Source organism: Fundulus heteroclitus, chromosome 17 (genome assembly GCF_011125445.2).
Source record: "Fundulus heteroclitus isolate FHET01 chromosome 17, MU-UCD_Fhet_4.1, whole genome shotgun sequence".
Lineage (NCBI taxonomy): Eukaryota > Metazoa > Chordata > Actinopteri > Cyprinodontiformes > Fundulidae > Fundulus > Fundulus heteroclitus.
In genome coordinates this window covers 21,114,887-21,135,904 of record NC_046377.1, presented here as the reverse complement: position 1 = coordinate 21,135,904, position 21,018 = coordinate 21,114,887, and the positions used below count along the sequence as shown (strand labels likewise).

The window sequence follows — 21,018 nt, the reverse complement described above, 5'->3', positions numbered from 1 at the left end:
TCATATTTATAGCCTACATTTATATCCACAGTACATGGCTATGCCATACTACATTACATATAAGATGTACATTAGCCTACCGCTTCATGGAATTTATGGAAAAAAGTGCAGGATTAAAATGTTCAGAATTATATCAATTTGTTTCACTTACTTTCATCTTTGATTAAGCTAGTTTTTGACTTTGACTCTGAAAAGTCACTAAATATAGTGACAAAGTCGCTGAGTTGGCAACACTGCGTGAATGTAACCTATTGGACGCACGTAGGCCTAAACCGTAGCCTACCAACTAACGAAGAAGAGCAAACGTACTTTTGCAATTTAAAAGTCTGCGGAATCAACATAATTTTAAAAGATCGGGTGGTAGTAAAATAATGACATGAGTCGTCATCCGTGTGAACTTTCAACCCCACAAAAAAATTCAAGGACTTTCAAGGACAAGGTGTTTTTTTGGCAATTTTCAAGAACTTTCAAGGGCCTTGAATTTATTTTTTTAGATTCACAAACTTTCAAGGATTTCAAGGACCTGTGGGAACCCTGATTAAAGTTTTAGGGAAGTACTTGGTAAGTTCTGGAGACAAATCTGTATATTCTGTTCCTGTTAAGTTCAGGGAAGTTAAACTCTAAGTTCTGGGAAAGTACCTAGAAGGTTCTGAAAAGCAACCGTTGAAGTTCTGGAAAAGTATTCAGTAAGCTACATGAAAGCTGCCGGAAAGTACCTGGTAAGTTAAAGAAAGCAACCTTTAACACTTCATGCACTTCTGGAAAAATACGTGATTAGTTGTATCGTGTTCTAGTGGTTTTATGCAGGTAAATGAAGGGCGGAAACCTCGGTTTTAATGACTTACGTCAAAGATTTGCGGATTGGGACACTCGGGCGGCTCCTGAGTGTGGCAGATCTCCTCGTAAACACAGGTATTGGTATCCCGGCACCACACGCAATTGTACTTGGAGTCGGCGCTTTTACACAGACTGCAGTCCTCTCTTCCCACTGAGCAGTTATACAGCACGACTGTGGCAGGAGGATGAAAAGAGGAGAGGTGATGCAGCTGGATCAGAACTGGAACCGAGAGGCACCAGTAAAATAAGACAATTACTAGAGCAACACACCAACCTGTCAGCGTGCTGTCAATCTTCCTCTCAGTGCCTTGTTCTTTAATATGGAAAGATATGTTCACCTCCTGCTGCTTGTCGTAAGCGAACTGCACACACAGATGCATGCAGTCATGTTTCTAACTCTTCTCAGGGCATCATAGAGACAAGCAAACCTCCTATAGGCTGGGCTGTAAAGGCGTTCTGTGCTTCATCCTTTGATAAACTCACGTACTGCTGCAACATTTGTTTTTGTCTAAAAATATTGCATTTGGTCCCAAACATTGTCAAAAGTTTAGAGTTTGGTGAGGAACTCAGATTTTGACATGATTGCCAATGTCATCTCACCTGTGCAACATTTCTGAGCCTTAAACTAAACAACCACACAACAGATCATAATATTCCCCCCACAGGTTAAACTTTATTTGCCACTTTTCTTCTCTAATCACTTTCAATTTCCCTCATTACACCTTTTTTTTTTTTTTTTTTAAATCAAGTTACATTTTTATTCCGTTCTTCAAACTTTTATTTGTTGTTTCACAGCAGACCTGGGCCGTGAGCTTTTGTACAGGTTAGCAAATGCAACATGCCTACATCGCGATGGTTGGTCAGCGGAGGCTTTTTCTTGGCATGCAGACAACCAGTTTGCATTTACACACTGCAAAAACAGACTAAACTAAACTAAAAATACGTAAAAATTTTCTTGAGATTAGTGTATTTGTACTTTGAGTAGGTAGATAAGATGATCTGCCAATGGAATAAGATTTTTGTACTTAAAATAGGAAGAACTCATCTCCATCAACTTATTTCAAGTGCATTATATCTAATTATCTTATTTTAGGTGTAAAATTACTCTTTCCATTGGCAGATAATCTTATTTGCCTGTTCAAATCAAGGACAAATACACTCATTTGAAGAATTTTTTTTTCCTATTTTTTTAGTTCTGTTTTTGCAGTGCACGGCATCTAATAGTGATTTATCTAGACTTGGCAACCCCACATTACTGCAGTCCTCCAACAGTGAGTTTACTGCAAAAAGGGAACTAAAAGTAAGTCAAATTTTCTTGAAATTAATGTATTTTACCTTGATTTAAACAGGTAAATAAGACTATTTGCCAATGGAGTGAGTATTTTTACCCCTAAAATAAGATAATTAGATATCCTGCACTTGAAATAAGATGATAGAGATGAAATGTTCCTATTTTAAGTGCAAAAATCTTATTCCATTGGCAAATAGTCTTATATAACTGATTAAATCAAGGAAAATACATTAATTTCAAAAAATGTTACTTACTTTTAGTTCCCTTTTTGCAGTGGAGATGTTTTTACTCCTCTGGTCGTTCAAAATAAACTTGGGTTTCTGTCCATCCTCATTTGTCGCAGCTAACCTATTGTTTAGTTGTTGCTCTGACTGGATACATGGACAAGTTTCACAATAATAAAATTTGCTGGACGATAATCTTTTCTAAAAGTGATCGCGATAAACCATTATATTGTCATTTGGGGACCTTTTTTCCAACTAATATGATAATGGAATATTAACGCAGGTATATCCTCTCAACATACCGGCTCAGATTTGACCTAAATCCATTTTCTTTTCAACACTGCAAAAATGAAACTAAAAATAAGTAAAATTTTCTTAAAATGAGTGTATCTGTCCTTGATTTGAGTGGGTAAATAAGATTATCTGCCAATGAAATAAGATTTTTGCACATAAAATAGGAACAATCCATCTCCATCATCTTATTTCAAGTGCAGGATATCTAATTATCATATTTTAGGGGTCAAAATACTCATTCTATTGGCAGATAATCTTATTTACCTGCTCAAATCAAGGACAGATATACTCATTTTAAGAACATTTTGCTTATTTTTAGCTGCGTTTTTGCACTGTAAACTACCTGACGCAAGATTTTACTCCTCTAACACTGAGCAAACGAGAAGAAGTGCACCGTACTGAAACCTTTTGTTATTCAGTCTCAGAGAGAGGAGAGGGAGCCACAAAGAGGAAAAAAAAGCAAGCAAGCATTATCGAACATAAATTATCAAACTTATTTTAATCATGCAATTAAAATTTATTGTGCGATTAATTGATTTATTGCTTATCGCGACATGCCTATTACGATGAGTTGAAGCGGGGGCGGTGATCTTGTCCTCACCAAACTTTATTAAGCACAAAAACACGTAACACAGAGAAGATTACAGGAGGAAGATAGAGCAGCACTACAAAAAAGGGAACTAAAAGTAGGTACAATTTTCTTAAAATGAGTGTATTTTCCTTGATTTGAGCAGCTAAATAAGACAATTTGCCAATGGAACAAGTATTTTTATCTCTAAAATATTATAATTAGATATCCCGCACTTGAAATAAGATGATGGAGATGAATTGTTCTTATTTTAAGTGCAAAAATCTTATCCCATTGGCAAATAGTCTTATTTACCTACTCAAATCAAGGAAAATATACTTACTTTTAGTTCCCTTTTTGCAGTGAGAGTGAACAAGGCCACCGCTTCCTTCTGCAGAGTCTCTCTGATCCTCAGCAAAAAGAAGCAGTTTAGTGATCTGTTCTTACAGAAACAAACACGCAGAGTTTTTAAACTCAACAAAAAACACCCAAACAAAACACTATGACCCCCTTCTGGTTGCAGCTCGATTGTAAATTGCATCGCCTCGGTCCAGCTGTGAAGGTCAACACAAACGCGCGCAATTGTGCTCATAAATCAGAGGATGCTTTCTTCAGGAGGTTTTGAGGGAGGGGAGAAAAAAAAAGCGATAAAGAGCGAAAGTGAAAGAAATAAATGAGAATCATAGGGAGGAAAATAGAAGAGATTAGGACGAGGAAACCTGCAGCGACACAAACAAACAGCCTTTAACTGCTTCTTGGCAAAACACCAAAAGATGAGTCAGAAACTCCAACTCTTCACCCAACAGGGGGCGCCCCGCTCACCAGTGAACTACATTTACGAGCAAAAAAATAAAATAATAATCACGACGTGCATAATGAGAGAGTTTTTAAAATAACAAAAGAAAATGTTGCAATCATGTTGAGTAACTCCCAAATCAACAGCCCATCAGTAATCACTCCCTGGCTGATTTTACAAGCTCCAAAACATCATCAGGACGCTCCGAGGAGGCCATGAAGACCCGAGTGCTGCTGCCGCTGTTTCAATTAAATAATCAGTGTTTGTTAAAATGGGCTAAACAGGTTGGGTTTGTATGTGTTTGCCCACAACACTGATTAACCTCCTGTTTTATCCTTCCAGAGTGCTTTTACTTCTGCCCGTCTGCCTCGTTTTTAACACAAAGAAAAACAGCTTCTCCAGCGTGGAAAACTATTTGAACCACAAACATTCAGCATCAGTCTAAATCTCCTCGTCAAACTCACCTCATAACCATTAAAAAGGAATCTGTCCTCCGACAGCTTGTCCACATTCTCAGCGTGCTTCATCAGCTCCGTGCCGATGGAAAAGCTCTTATCCTGCAGACAAAAGGGAGAAAAATCTCTGACTGATGGAAATAAACGCAAACAGCTGATGATGGCGGCGCTACAGCACTATTCCCACTATCCTGTTTACTTTTTAAAACTCTTTCCGGGTTATTTTTTGCTTCTCAGTAAAAAAAAACAACAAAAAAACATTTATTTTATCATCTTAATAAATTAGAAAATCCCTAATCATTTTATTTATAAATGACATCTTAAAACATCTAACCATAGTACAGCACTAAAACAGATCAAACAAAGACATAAATAATAATAATAATAAAAACATAACGATGAATAAAAGCAGAATAAAAAAATACTACAAAGACTGTAGTAAAATAAAACAAACCAACTCAAACTTTGTCAAAAAGCTACAGAAGATAAATGTGTTTTAAGAGAAACTTTAAAAACAGCAGGAGAAGTCTGTCTAATATTTAATATTTATTTTGAAGCCACGACTGAGAAGGCCCAGCATAATGGGAATTACAATAATCTAGTTCAGTTGTTATAAAAGCATGGATAAGGTCACAGTTTGACACAAATGGTTTTAGTTTGGCAACCTGGAATAACTGAGAAACTTTTCTGCACAACACACACCTGAATCCAGGGTTGCACCAAGGAGTGTAACCTGTTGCCTAACATACGGTCAAGGTCAGTTACTGTAAGGAGAGAATAAAATCTCCTGTGTTTTCCTTTCATTAAAACCCAGAAAAATAATGACCATCCATGCTTTGATGTTGTCAAGGGACTTTAGGAGACACTGGATGGAAAATAGACCGTCTGGCTTTATATAAAGATAAATCGGACAGTCATCTGCATAACATGATATCTCAAAATCAACACTACACTGCAAAAAGGGAACTAAAATGAATGTATTAATTAATTAATAATTATTGATTAATTAATTAATTAATACTTTTTTTTCTTGAAATGAGTGCATTTTTTCTTGATTTGAGCAGGTAAATAAGATTATTTACCAATAGAATAAGATTTTTGCACATTAAAGTAGGAACAATTCATCTCCATCAACTTATTTCAAGTGCAGTATGTCTAATTATCTTAATTTAGGGGTAGAACTACTAATTCCATTGGCAAATAGTCTTATTTACCTGCTCAAATCAATGAAAAATAGACTAATTTCTATAAAATTTCCCTTTTTGCAGTGTAAAGGGAGAAGATACAACGGAAAAAAAGGAGAGGGTTGTGAATTGAACCATGAGGAACTCCACAAAATCCAATTTAAAAAGCCTGCGACTATCTCTGCTGTTACGACTATCTCTGCCTTTTAGTAAATCTCTTTCTGTGATTTCTGAAAAACTAAAGATTAAAATATATTTTATTTTATTTTTTTACATTTAACAACTATCTTCTAGATTCTGCAACTAAGAGAAGAAAACATTTAAGCCTAGATAACATCTCTCAGAGCTCTGTAGGAAGACATGTGAAGGAATCAAGCTGGAACCTTTGGGCCACCATCCCAAAAGTTGTTTGGCATCGCAAATCAATCCAGTTAAATTTAATTTATAAAGCGCCAATTCATGAAACATGTCATCTCGAGTCACTTTCCAAAGCCAAATTCAATCGGATTATACAGATTGGGTCAGATTATAACAGAGCATCGCCCAAAAGTACAGCATAGCCATACTGGGAAGAAATCTGGAATGACCAAGTTAAAGTGCAGACCTAAATCTGTGGAGTTCACCTGAAGAGAGCCTTGAACAGTGGGTGTCAGGTTCAGCAAAGCAGCGTGGCCAAATACTGCAAAACCAATTCTTGGGACACTGGTAAGACTTTTTACTATATTCCTTTAAAAGGTTTGCTAGGTTTGTAGTCAAATTCTATTTTTACATCAGAAAATTATGTAAAAAGTGACTCCTGCTGCTATTACACCTGAATATATGCACTGCAAAAAGGGAACTAAAAATAAGTAAAATTTTCTTGAAATTAATGTATTGGTCCTTGATTTGAGCAGGTAAATAGGATTTTTTGCCAATGGGATGAGTATTTTTTTACCCCTAAAATAAGACAATTGGATATACTGCACTTGAAATAAGATGATGGAGATGAATTGTTCCTATTTTAAGTGTAGAAATCTTATTCCACTGGCAAATAATGTTATTTACCTGCTCAAATCAAAGAAAAATACTCTAATTTCAAGCAATATTTTCTTATTTTTAGTTCTATTTTTGCAGTGTGTCAATTCTCATGTATATAAGTCACCGTGAATGTACATAAGACATCCTCTACCTTACTTCTATTTGTATTTTTATCTTTAGTTTATCATCTACTTCTTTTTGATCCACTGTATAAACGGGACACACTGTATATACCTGATGCACCTTGTCCTACTTTGGAACCCTCTTCTTATTATTATTACTGATTACTGAGCCGATGTGACATGTGAATGTCTCCAGTGTGAGATCAATAAGGCCTATCTTATCTTATCTTAAATCAAGCATTAAAACTGAGTTTTTCCCATGTCGTTGAGATGCACTGTTGATAAATAGATTCAGATTTTAAGATTTTAGAGACAGAAAAGTCTCTAAAATCACACAGTTTTCATACATTCTTCTGGAGATTGACAGAAATTCCAAGCGATGCCAGTAAATCATGTCTGACTGAGGTCACCTGGTAGTTGTCCAGGTTCCTTCCCTGGAAGTTGATGGGGATCGGATGGCCGACGGGGATCAGCAGCTTGTCCGGAGATTCAAACTGAGGACAACTTTCCCACTTAATCAGAGGAGGAAGAAATCAAGAGATCAGACACACACGGATGTTTGTGGATTACATTTTCTAGTATTTTGGAGGTGACAGAAGCTACGATGAGTAAAATAGTGGATGCATTTGATCAGAACAGAGGTGCAGTTATCTCCAATCACCTGTTGAGGATCCACAATATGATCTACGTCCACATCTTCGCCTTGATCGCTGCAGCTTTGACCCAGAATGCTCCACTGACAGCCCCACGGACTGTTCACGCAGGAAATACACCTAAAAAAACACAGCGGCACGTCTGTAACATGTGGCCGTACACCCTGGATGTCCGTACAGTGTGTGTATGAGAGAGAGATTCATCTCACGGCGTGTTCGGGTTCTTGGTGACGGTAGCAGAACAGTTGTAGAAGCGATACTCCCCAGACGTCAGCTCGATTGTTTTGTTTAACACAACCTTTACCGGGACGGAGACGAAGTCTGCACACAAACACCAGCAAACCAGGCTTCAGAGTGAGAATCAATAGGCTAGGCAAATTTATTTATATAGCACAATTCAGTACAAAGACAATGCAAAGTGCTTTATATGATTAAAATATAGCAAAATAAAACAGAATAAAAGCAAGTAGGAATAAAATGTAGATAGAAAAAAAAAAGAACAAAAAAGTGGTGATTCAGTTAACTAGGACAGTTGAAGGCAATCCTAAACAAATGTGTTTTTAATCTTGATTTAAAGGAACTCAGGCTTTTAGCATTTTTACAGTTTTCTGGGCGTTTGTTCCAGATCAGTGGAGCATAGGAACTAAATGCTGCTTCTCCATGTTTGGTTCTGGTTCTGGTTCTGCAGAGCAGGCTGGAGCCAGAAGACCTGAGTGGTCTGGAGGGTTGATGCCCTGATAAAAAGTCTGTGATGTATTTAGGTGCTAATTCAGGGATTTATAGACTAACAGAAGGATTTTAAAGTCTATTCTCTGAGATCCAGGGAGCCAGTGGAAGGACTTTAGAATTGGGGTGATGTTCTCTACATTCTTAGTCTTAGTGAGGACTTCAGAACCGGGTCCATGTTCTCTACGTTCTCAGTCTTAGTGAGGACTTCAGAACTGGGTCCATGTTCTCTACGTTCTCAGTCTTAGTGAGGACTTCAGAACCGGGTCCATGTTCTCTACGTTCTTAGTTTTAGTGGAAGGACTTCAGAACCGGGTCCATGTGCTCTACGTTCTTAGTCTTAGTGAGGACTTCAGAACCGGGTCCATGTGCTCTACGTTCTTAGTCTTAGTGAGGACGCGGGCAGCAGCGTTCTGGATCAGCTGCAGCGTTCTGATCCACTTTTTAGGCAGACCTGTGAAAACACCGTTACAGTGATCAGTTCTACTAAAGATAAACATTGATTAGTTTTCCTGCTGAGACATCAGTCCTTTAATCCTAGAAATGTTCTTCAGGTGATAGAAAGCCGACCTTGTAACTGTCTGTAGATGCTTTTGGAGGTTCAGGTCTGAGTCCATCACTACACCCAGATTTCGGGCCTGATCAGTGGTTTTTAGCTGAAGCAGCTGAAGCTGTGTGCTAACTTTTGATCTCTCCTCTATTGGTCCAAAAATTATTACTTCTGTTTTGTTTTTATTCAACTGAAGAAAATCTTGGCACATCCACGTATTGATTTCTTCTAGGCATTTCCTCATTTACGGTTACAGAGAGTAAGGAAACAGTCTAAAGCTAGCCTGATCCAGAGGTTTCTGTCTGTCTGGAGATGCTCAGATATTCTCTGGTCCAGACATTCACTCAGCGGTCACCGTCTAATGCCTCTGTTCTTCGTGCCACGGAGTCTACAGAGCGTCTGGAGCGTTCCTCACAGGTTTTGGTCCATGTTAGCATGATAGCACTGCACAACTGGACATAATGAGAACCTCCTGTTCCACCGCATCCCAAAGCTGCTCTGTTGGACTTAGACCTGATGACTGTGGGGTCAGAGAACTCTTATATGTTCAAGATGATCTGAGCTTTGTGACGTGGAGCTTTAAGGTCCATTCATACCCTACGTTTGGCCTACACGTCCGTATTTCTGTCCGTACGTTCTATCCGTTGACTCCTTCATACCTCTGTCCGTTGAGTTGCGCAATAACCAATATTTCCTCCAGGTGGCAGTGTTGGGTGCCAATGATTCGTCACTGATCAAACATGGCGATGATCCAAGACGTGATTTTGTTGTATTTGCTCCGTAAATAAACTTTTTGTTTGTCCCTGTGACCCGGACACGACACATCATATGTGTGGGTAGTTGTGGACAAGCTCTGCAAGTCGTTCCTCGAATCCCGCCGCTGTTTAAAGCCCAGAATTATAACCTTCTTCGGGATGTTGTTGACATTTTGTACTACAAACTCAATAGCGCCCCCACCGTTTCCGGTAGTATTGCTCCGTATTGATCCGTTTCGTCCGTAATCGTAAGCTCCCAATTTTCGTGTCAAAATACGGACGAAATCGACGGTGAGAACGTATGAAACACTCCACACGTATCCGTCTTTTACGTGAGGTATGAATGCGCCTTCATCCTGCTGGAAGCAGCCTTCAGAAGATGGTCTAATAGGGTTATAAACGTATGGCAACTATACTTCAGATGTTTCAGATCATCAAACATACTGTGGTCCAGACTTTGACTAGGACCCTATTTCAATTTATTTACTTCTGCTGGTGTGTTTTAGCCATTCAGTGGTGGACTTGCTGAAGCAACAAACCATCCCTGGACTATCATAATGCCACCACTGTGCTTAACTCTTGGTATGATGCTTTTTCCCCCTACTTGAAATGCTGAGTTTTATTAGGATCCACAACTTCACTGCAAAAACGGATGTAAGAATAAGTAGAAATGTTCTTAAAATTTGTGTTTTTGTCCTAGATTTGAACAGGTAAATAAGATGATCTGTCAATGGAATGAGTATTTTGACCCCTAAAATAACATAATTGGATTTACTGCACTTGAAATAAGATGATGGAGGTAAATTGTTCCTATTTTAAGTGCAGAAATCTTCTTCTATTGGCAGATCAGCTTATTTACCTGCTCAAATCAAGGAAAAATACACAAATTTTAAGAACATTTTACTTATTTTTAGTTCTGTTTTTGCAGTGTTAAAGTTCCACTTTAGTGTCATCAGCCCACTAAATGGAGGATCACTTGGATGTTTTTGAGTTCTTTTGGATCAAACAAATTTCTGTTGTTTTTAAAGCGTCAGGAAATAATTCACCTTCGTAGTTATTAATGCTTTAGCAAAGAAAGCAAATACTAACCTGGAGCCAGGTTGGCTTGGAGAGCTTTCTTCCCTTTGTGAATTTGACCAAATAAAAAAAACAGCCGTTTGTTTTTAGTCAGGTTATCTTTGTCTGATGATAACATTAGTTTGATGATCTCAAACAAAAGTAGGAGAACTCATTAAGGAGGTAAATATTTGGGCACTGTAGCAATTAAATTAACCTTTTTTTTGTTCAAGGTTATTTATGCTTAATAAAAGGAGGTTCTTAAAAGGCAATTTGCCAAGAGACATTTAAACGAATATCAGAGCCTGAGGTATTATTTTTAACCCTGTGTGGATTTAGAGAAAATAAGTGTCACTCTACCACCAAGCAGGAGCTTTTATCCAGTAAAGAACAATAAAAACAGCTACACTGCAAAAACATGACTAAAAATAAGTAAAATTTTCTTGAAATTAGTGTATTTGTCCTTGATTTGAGCAACAAGTTTACATGATCTGCCAATGGAATAAGATTTTTGCACTTAAAATAGGAGCAACTCATCTCCATCATCTTGTTTCAAGTGTAGTTTACCTAATTATCTTATTTTAGGTGTAAAAATACTCATTCTATTGGCACATCATCTTATTTACCTGCTGGAATTAAGGGAAAATACACTAATTTCGAGAAATGTTTACTTATTTTTAATTCAGTTTTTGCAGTGTACGGTCAGTGTTGCCGTGAACGCCACTTAAACACTTTAGCTGTTTGTGCTTTTAGTTTGTAGCATGTTGAGCCAGAAGTGGAAACAATCACTAAAATCATTTAAAAAATGTCCTCCCCGCCTTGAAGACAGGGAACACGCAGAACCCTTCTGACGTACCTTGTTGCCCACGCGTGGGGGGGATGTCTTTAGCCTCAGGCAGCGAGCAGACCACCTTCTGCGGATTCTCTTCGACCGTCACGGCGTCGTTTCTGAACGAATTAAACCAACACTCCAGTTTGTCGTGGTCGCTCAGCCTGGGGAGGGTGGGGATGGTGATTTGAACCTGCAGAAAGGCGGCACAGAGGGTGACGTTAAAGGAGACGAAGAGGAAGGCACAGAGAGGCGACTCAATCCGCCTGTTAGCAGAGATGCTACTGTACTAAATAAGACAGATAAAAAAAAATACACTGCAAAAACAGAACTAAAAATAAGTATAATTTTCTTGAAATTAGTGTATTTGTCTTTGATTTGAGCAGGTAAATAAGATTATTTGCCAATGGAATGAGTATTTTGACCCCTAAAATAAGATAGTTAGATATACTGGACTTGAAATAAGATCATAGAGATGAATTGTTCCTATTTTAAGTCAAAAGATCTTATTCCATTGGCAGATCATTTTATTTACCTGCTCAAATCAAGGATAAATACACTAATTTCAAGAAAATCTTACTTACTTTTAGTTCCCTTTTTGTAGTGTATGCATCTACACTTCAAAAAGAGAACTAAAAATAAGTAAAAGTTTCTTGAAATTAATGTATTTGCCCTTGATTTGAGCAGGTATATAAGATTATTTGCCAATGGAATGAGTATTTTGACCCCTAAAATAAGATAGTTAGATATACTGGACTTGAAATAAGATCATAGAGATGAATTGTTCCTATTTTAAGTCAAAAGATCTTATTCCATTGGCAGATAATTTTATTTACCTGCTCAAATCAAGGATAAATACACTAATTTCAAGAAAATCTTACTTACTTTTAGTTCCCTTTTTGTAGTGTATGCATCTACACTGCAAAAAGAGAACTAAAAATAAGTAAAATTTGCCAATGGAATGAGTATTTCTACCCCTAAAATAAGATAATTAGAAATACTGCACTTGAAATAAGGTGATGGAGATGAGTTGTTCCTATTTTAAGTGCAAAAATCTTATTCCATTGGCAAATAGTCCTATTTATCTGCTCAAATCAAGGAAAAATACTTTAATTTCAAGAATTTTTTTTATTATTTTTTGGTCTATTTTTTGCAGTGTATATCAGTTAATAATTAGTAGCCGTTTAGGTTTTTACTAGAAAACACTCACTTCGCTGATTAAACTCGTGTTGAAGTTTGTATTTATGACGGTAAGAAACCAAAACGCCCCCAACGGAAGCACCGAATGCGAGAGTCGCTGCATGTCCGGCTGAACTTGATCAAATGTGCATCGGCCTGACTGTGTGAGAGCGCACATGAAAGCAGCCGAGTGTGTGTGGCGGTGGTGGTGCAGTAATAATTACGATTCAACAGCGCCGTTCAAACAGCAGTTCCTCATTAATCTTTGCTGACCTCAACGGTTTTAATTTAGCTGCTGAAGTTTTCATTTCAAACTTCTTGATCCTCCGTAGCTCCCGAACCTCAGAAGCATCAGAACAAAGCCACCGGGGACCCCCCCCACTCCTTTCTTCCACTTGATATAAATCTGCATAAAAGAAACTTATTTCCCCTCCTCTCAGATCTGCCCGTCTCATCGGTTTAAAACCTGAGGGCGCAACAGAGGCGATATTTCCCTCATTAAGATGCAAGAAATTCCTCCACCTGCGCTGAAGGCGCACACGTTCACGTTTGATCTCACATAACAACAAAAAAACGCAGCGTCACCCAAATCAACACGTTTTGGTCAGTTCTTTCAGTTGCAGCATCCCTGAATGACCCCCTCTTTCTCTGCAGGACCCCTTCAACTGTCTCGTAGAGCCTCAGATTTAGTCAAACCAAAGTCCTCTTCATGCTGGTTCTGACCCAGGATCTCAAAACAGGAGTTTATCATCAGCCTTAATACCTGGTGTAGACTGAACGTGTCCTCCATTGGAACTAGGGGTCGATATGGACTTAAAATTTTATCACAATATATTTCTGTACTATTGTGATAACGACAAAAGAGACAATAAAAGACTATTACCAGGTTCTTTTATTCTTTTTAGGTAACCTTGTGGTTTTGACTTCATGTCAATTATAGCCCCATAAACACAAATTCTGTCCTTAAAAAAACACATTTAGTCATATACAGGGTTCCCACACCTTGGTGAACATCAAATTCAAGGACCTTTCAAGGACTTTCCAGGACCAATTTCCTCAAATTCAAGGACCACACGTGGCGGCATTTACCTACTGTGACTGCTGAATAGGTTATCATATTTTAATACAATGCAAATTCAATAAAAGACTAAACGGCATAGAAGTTGTTGGGTCAGAAGCAATGCAAGAAAGTGGACTTAATTTATAGCCTACATTGATATTGATCATATTTATAGCCTACATTGATATTGATCATATTTATAGCCTACATTGATATTGATCATATTTATAGCCTACATTGATATTGATCATATTTATAGCCTACATTGATATTGATCATATTTATAGCCTACATTGATATTGATCATATTTATAGCCTACATTGATATTGATCATATTCATAGCCTACATTTATATCCACAGTACATGGCTATGCCATACTACATCACGTATAAGATGTACATTAGCCTACCGTTTCATGGAATTTTATGGAAAAAAGTGCAGCATTGAGATGTTCAGAATTATATCAATTTGTTTCACTTACTTTCATCTTTGATTAAGCTAGTTTTTGACTTTGACTCTAGTCATCATCCGTGTGAACTTTCAACCCCACAAAAAAATTCAAGGACTTTCAAGGACATGGTGTTTTTTTTGGCTGTTTTCAAGGACTTTCAAGGGCCTTGAATTTGTTTTTTCAGATTCACAAACTTTCAAGGATTTCAAGGACCCGTGGGAACCCTGAATATATTAAAACAAAATTCGAAATACGCTTCATCGGGACACCTGTTAAATAAAGAAATGTGAGTCTTATCACTAACCTGCAAACAGTAACTGAATTTAATTATATTTTTGACTTCATTGATATTTATTGACGCTCTCAAGAAATCCAACAGTGGAGTAAATAGCAAAGTAACAATCCTGACAATGCTGGCAGTTTTTGGGGTTTTCAGACATTGCTAATTGGAATTTAAACCCAAATTTTTATGATAAATAGAATTTTTCACGATAACGATAAAACGATATGATAAAGGCCCAGCCCTAGTTGAGACTTAGAGAAAAAAAGTTCAGGTAAGGTGGAAAAAAATCTAATTTTTTTAAATAAAAATTAAAAATTGCAAGAGTGGACCGTGTCAAAGATTAAATGGGGAACCTGTGTTTCGTTTTAACTACATGCATGCAGGTACAGCAAGATGGATAAATGTGAAGACCACGTCATATGGGAGGTGTTTCTGCTAAACAGATGAACGGTTGTTAACTTTGAGGTTTGTGGATCGTAGAACAGTTTCTATAGAGGTAGAGTTTCCCGTCATCCTTCACATCAATCAGCCATCAGGGTCCAACAAGCCTGCCTCTGATTGGTCGACCAACTCCCACCTGAGAAGGTAATTTCCCTCTGGGATTATTAAAGTATTTCTTATTCTGAAATCTTCAGAGGAGACGAATGGAGTCAAGACTACTGAGCACACCCATCTGGACCGGAGTTGGAGCTGACCATCCAACACTTGCGGCGGCATTATTGTTTTCATTGTGCTAGCTTAGCAGCAGCTATATGAGAGACAGGAGCTGCTAGCCGAACGAGAAACGTCTCCATTTTCAAACTCACTGTTTTCCTGAAAGTTTACGTTAACCTCCTTTACATGATAGTGCGAGATTTGTCCAACGTAAAAAAATGTAAGGATTGCTCAACACAGTCATTAATTAAGTTAATTAATCACTGTCTTGAGCAATCTTTATAAATTGAAATCAAAATTAACCCGTTAACTAAATTACTACGGTGCATTTTCGGTTTCCATAACAAAAAATCTTGGGGTTGCTTAAAGCCGGGCGTACACTGTACGATATTTTCAATAGTGGTACTCATGTACAGCTCAAACTGTACGATAAAATTGCAGGGTTTAAAAGTTTACTGCTCATGATATATGTTCTTACTGTACTGTACCGACGCTCTGATGCGATCTGACTGCTCACACTGTACGTTCAAAAACCACACGTCGGATTTAGCCCCGTAGAGAGATGGCGCTACTCAGACTCGTCTACCCGGAAGCCAAATGTCAACAGTAGAAGAAGAAAAAGGCGGAAGTGTTGATGCTCTCTGTTAAATATGAGGCTTACTAGAACGAAACGCGCTGCCTTTGCAATTTTACGAGTTGCTCCTCCGTAGTTTGACTCCATGTCACACGTACCGCCGCAATGCTTCTCTCCGCTCCTGTGTTTTTGTTTGAGAACACGAAGAAGAATCTACTTTTTGCAAGAAATCGGCTCGTAGATCAAGCTGAAACTCCGCTCGATCCAAAAAATTTCTCGCACGACTGAAGAATCGGCCCAAAATAGGCAAAAACTCGTACAGTGTACACCTGTTGCTAGGTCAAATCTTGTGTTAAACGCTCTGCTTCTCAGCCCTTATCAAGCATCAATCAAACCCAACAAGTTTATTTAACAGCGTTCAACTTTCATATTAGCAAGCTGGCTTTAGCAGGAGCCAAAAACTGAAGCCACTCCTACGTCCCGCTGATGGGCGACCTGTCAGGTGAGGATATCTAAATAATAAGGTGCTCCATTTTGTTCTGCTGCTGGTGAATTTGGCTGATACCCAAGGGTGGTTATGAGGACTGGACCACATCTCCATCTTTTAATCCACTGTTGCACAAATGTTAAAAAATGTTAGCAAAAGGGCTGACTTGTGTGTCGTTTTTTTAATAAATCCTGTATCCTGACGAATAGTAACGGAAGTATTTGTTGTTAAGATTAATTTTCACTGATCAGTCATTAACCTGAATAGATTTTCAAGAAGCTCGTCTTCACTGCACATTTGTGCCAACATTTCCCACATGTTTAATAATGTTTTATGCCATGGGGCTAATCCATTCGTCTAACGCCATTAAAATATCAGCTATTTTGATTCCTAACATTAATTATATTTCTGTGTAATTTCTTTTTCAAACATTTCAGACAGTTTACAAGAAATCCATGCACTCTGTGAAATATTAAGCTCTACCCAACATTTTTATTCAAAAGCATTCAAATATGTTGCTTATAACTGAAGCAGCAACTTGGGAGGACCATAATTAACAGGGCAAACAAGATGAATGTAGTGCGTTGCTACCAATTTCTCATCCTTAGGTTCCTGCACTGACATAATTGAGTTTTTTTTAAATAAATAATTCTAACAAGACATTGTTGTTGCCTGTTTCTGCAATAAATTATGAAATCAGAATTGCAGAGGTCAAGTTTGAAATGTCTTATTGCAAAATTGTTCCTTTAGTCACAAGGATGCAGGTTCCTTATTTATGCAACTTCACTTATTGTGAGTTATGTTTTTTGCGAATAAAAAAATAACTATCCGTATTTTCTGGTATTCCCCAGCCTCTCGTGCATCTACTGGTTTTGAAACTGTGCAAAACGTTTCATAATCTTCCAAAAAACAGCAAGGAAACTGAACCAAAGTAGGAGAGTTATGACAATCCTTGAAGTAACAAGATAATTGTGAAAAGCACATATAGTGTTTACTGCTGCATATTAAAACGATTCACACACCAAATGCTGTTTACATTTTGTTTTGTACCCTGATTGCATTACCACCAATCTAATGAGGATGGCTGTAAAAACTCCATCAGCAAATGTTGCAATCTGCATTAAGCAGACATTTCATTTCCTCTGATTAATTCATAAACCTTATGGTTGTATTTTTAAATTACATTAAAACACAAGTTTTAATTATATTATATTTCCCCTTAAACAAAACAGAAACATATACCTTACTCTGACAACTGCTGACAGAATAAAAAAACTGTAAAGGGTATAAGAAAGGATAAGATTATAGGCCTCATGCTGTTAGACCTACATGTTGAAGGACACTGCGTCTTTCCTGGACATACACACTTGGATCAATGTCTCATTAATTCAGGCTCAGACAGAATGATATATCCTCTGCAGGAGTTTATTTAACGAAAACATATGGGCTACAGCATTCATATTGAAATTTATCGACTTACCTACACTGTACTCCCAACCCATTTTCTACGTTAACAATTATTCTCCAGATACAAGGGCAAAGCTACAATAAGATATAACTTAATTTTTCTTCAAAGGAAAAAAAATCCATTTAAAGTAAACTACATCAAACCTGCAAAATAAAAGTTTAACATATGGAAAAGAATCTAAACTTAAAATACATCCAAAAACTTTTGAAATAGCTAACGAAACCGTAAGGAAAATTTAAATATCGGTTTAACTGTTACTAAACGACAATAGATCATGGAGAAAAAATATATTTCAAACATTGGACCTAATATGATATTGATATATTTTTGTTATAAAATCAACCAGGAAGATAAATTGTTCAAGTTTGAACAATGCAGCTAATGTTAGCGCGCTAGCTTTTTGTCAACTAAACACATTTTTCTTGGGGTGATAAGAGTGCCATTTTGGAAAATAAGGTCAGTGATTATTACTTTTACATGTAAAATAAATACCAAATGAAGGCGTCTAACATTTATATAAGGCTAAAATTATTAAGGAGAGCTTTTACTGTTAGCTTTAACAGCTAGCTGGCGAACCACATTTACAGTCATGTAGCTAATGAAAACCCACAAGGACAAATTCACATCTCAACTAAACTATCATTTACATTAGATTGTGTTGTAATAATGATATTAAAACATGCAACATAGTGTAATATTATCCAATTTATACTGAAATAAACCTGGAAGATAAATTTTTATAGCTGAAATTAGCCAAGTGTACTGCTGATGTTTGTTTGCTAGCTTTTCGTCAAGAGGGATATTTATGTTGAAGAGCATATTTATGAGCAATATGTTGAAAGCTAGAGGAAAAACGTTATTCTGTCTGTGAATGACTCAAAAAGGCAGAGATACTGGCTGCTATGATGTTCCAACCTTTTCTCGGGAGTACGGGGGAAGTGGAGTCCACAGCAACCCTCTTCATCAGAAAAATCAGCAACCTAAGCCTCAGACAAAGACGCATTGTGATAAAATTATGGTCGTATTAAAAAGTTGCAGGAAGGCCTGGTGGCTGTTCTGTTAATTTCCACATGTGTACAGTCATTTATGTACACATGAGACTGGACAATGAGTTTAAACTTGTTGCACAGTTTAAATCTGTAATCAAGTCCAGTTTTTATCATTTGAGACAATCGGCATATTGAGATTTTAATTCATGCTTTAATTACAACTCATTTAGATTACTTTATGTTGGGCTAAGCCAGTCTTTAATTAACAACTTCAGCAGGTTCAAAACGCTGCTGCACGCCTTTTAACTGATGCAAAGTAACAAGAACTTATCACTCCTGTTTTGGCATCACTACATTGGCTGCGAGTTGGTTTCTGAATTGATTTTAAAGTTCTTTTATTTGTTTTTAAGTGTTTGCATGGTCTTTCTTCCATCACGCTCACTCAGGTTGGCAGATCAGTTTCTGTCGGTCGTCCCGAAGCCAAAAAGGAACATGAGAGCGTTTTCAGTCGCTACGCCGAAACTGTGGAATAAGCTGCTTCTGCAAATGAAACTAATTATTTCTCCTTGACTTTTAACTCAGGTGGAAAAGTTGCTTTTTTCCTTAGGTTCCTGCACTGACACAACTGAGTTTTTTTTTAAATAAATAATTGTAACAAGACATTGTTGTTGCCCGTTTTCTGCAATAAATTATGAAATCAGAATTGCAGAGGTCAAGTTTGAAATGTCTTATTGCAAAATTGTTCCTTTAGTCTCTAGAATGCAGGTTCCTTATTTATGCAACTTCACTTATATTGTGTTTTGTATTTGCGCATAAAAACCCACTATCCGTATTTTCTGGTATTCCCCAGCCTGTCGTGCGTCTACTGGTTTTGAAACTGTGCAAAACGTTTCATAATCTTCCAAAAAAACAACGAGGAAGCTGAACCAAAGCAGGAGAGTTATGACAATTCTTGAAGTAACAAGATAATTGTGAAAAGCACATTTCATTTTAAAATGATTCACACACCAAACGCTGTTTACATTTTGTTTTGTACCCTGATTGCATTACCACCAATCTAATGAGGATGGCTGTAAAAACTCCATCAGCAAATGTTTCAATCTGCATCAAGCAGACATTTCATTTCCTCTGATTAATTCATAAACCTTATGGTTGAAAAGTTGATTTTTTAATTTTTTTTATTATATATATATTTTTTATTTTACTAATCTAATTTTATTATTTGTATTACTCTGATGTTTTATTAAATGGTGATAGTTTTATTGTATTTTTGCTTGCTAGAGCTGGTGACGTTTTTTTTGTATTTTTCTTCGTTTTTATCGGCACTTTGGTTAACAGTGTTGTTTTTACAGTACTTTATAAATAAAGTTATATTGTATTGTAAAGATGTGGGTTTCTCTCTGTGCTCTGGAGAGAAATACAGAACATACAAGATTTAAAAATAATTGGTAAATCAGCCAGAAGGGGTTCATTAGCAATAAGTTAATTTGATCAAATGTTTGGGAAAACATGGCTCATACAGTTTATCTGGAAATGTCATAAACTGCTGCTGATTCATAACTCACTAGAATAACGAGTTAATGAGTGCATTAAAAACACAAACGGAGGCCTTTTCCTAACAACCTCTTCCCTACAACAAAAACATCTGACCCACAGATAAAACCTGGCTGACAAACAGAAAACTGCCCTCGGCACCAATAGAAGCTACCTAGAAGTGAAGTACTGCTGAGATTAAAAACACACACACAAAAAAAAATTTTTTTTTTCACGTTTAGGTTGGACTCGTGTAATTTTGCTGTGGGGGATTCCAGCCCACGGCGAGAAACTGAGTCAAACATTCATGTTCATTCCCATCCTTGGCTGGGATTTTCACCCACCTGCTTTTGCTTCTTGTAGCTGCTGCTCGGCGGGGTGATTTCTGTGATCTGAACACACTGCTCGTTGGGAGACCACAGCCATGTGTTGGTCTCTGCTGACCTGCTGCAATCCTTCTTCCTGGTGCATCTGCACATCAAATGCAAAGGCAAAAAAATAAATAGAAATAACAGTAATAGGTGTAATATTTAGTCTGCTGTTTGGTTTAGGAGCTCCTTACTTTCCCTCCAGGACACACCAGCCACAGTAGGGATCCTTCATGGACACACAGGAGTGGCAGTCTGTCTTCTGGTGGCAGGTCTGGACCGGAACCTTGGTGATCTGGATCCACAGGAGGGATTTTCATGTGATTATTAACCAATAAAAACTACTGAGTTTCTGCTTAATTGGCAGGCGGTCATTTAAACTAATAGTTTTTTCCCCCCCATCAGTGTCAGGCGAAGGAGCCCTTAGCTGTGTGTGTTACCCCGAGCTAAATATCTGCATTTGTGATGATTAGCAGCGGTCTCTGTATTACAGTGAGGTGGTTTTTCATGTTGGGCTTCTTTCAGGCTCGTTTTCATGGAGCAAGTTGCTTGTTTCTGTCGTCTTGTTTGTGTGTGAAGGTGAGATGTGACCCAAGTGTCTGACTGCAGCAGG

General features: G+C 37.5%; 1 protein-coding gene across 3 annotated transcripts in view; it reads right to left on the bottom strand.

Annotated features, from left to right (window-relative positions):
• LOC105937131 (plexin-B2) overlaps positions 1-21,018 on the bottom strand; it is a 239,638-nt gene that overhangs the window by 60,010 nt on the left and 158,610 nt on the right. For all 3 annotated transcript variants that reach the window (XM_021324427.2, XM_012878283.3, XM_021324428.2), the window contains 9 exons: positions 20,600-20,700; positions 20,382-20,508; positions 11,385-11,550; positions 7,651-7,762; positions 7,450-7,561; positions 7,199-7,300; positions 4,475-4,567; positions 1,112-1,199; positions 846-1,009 (listed from right to left, as the gene is read on the bottom strand). In XM_021324427.2, the coding sequence (XP_021180102.2) occupies positions 846-1,009; positions 1,112-1,199; positions 4,475-4,567; positions 7,199-7,300; positions 7,450-7,561; positions 7,651-7,762; positions 11,385-11,550; positions 20,382-20,508; positions 20,600-20,700 (1,065 nt within the window). The remainder of the gene's footprint in view (positions 1-845; positions 1,010-1,111; positions 1,200-4,474; positions 4,568-7,198; positions 7,301-7,449; positions 7,562-7,650; positions 7,763-11,384; positions 11,551-20,381; positions 20,509-20,599; positions 20,701-21,018) is intronic.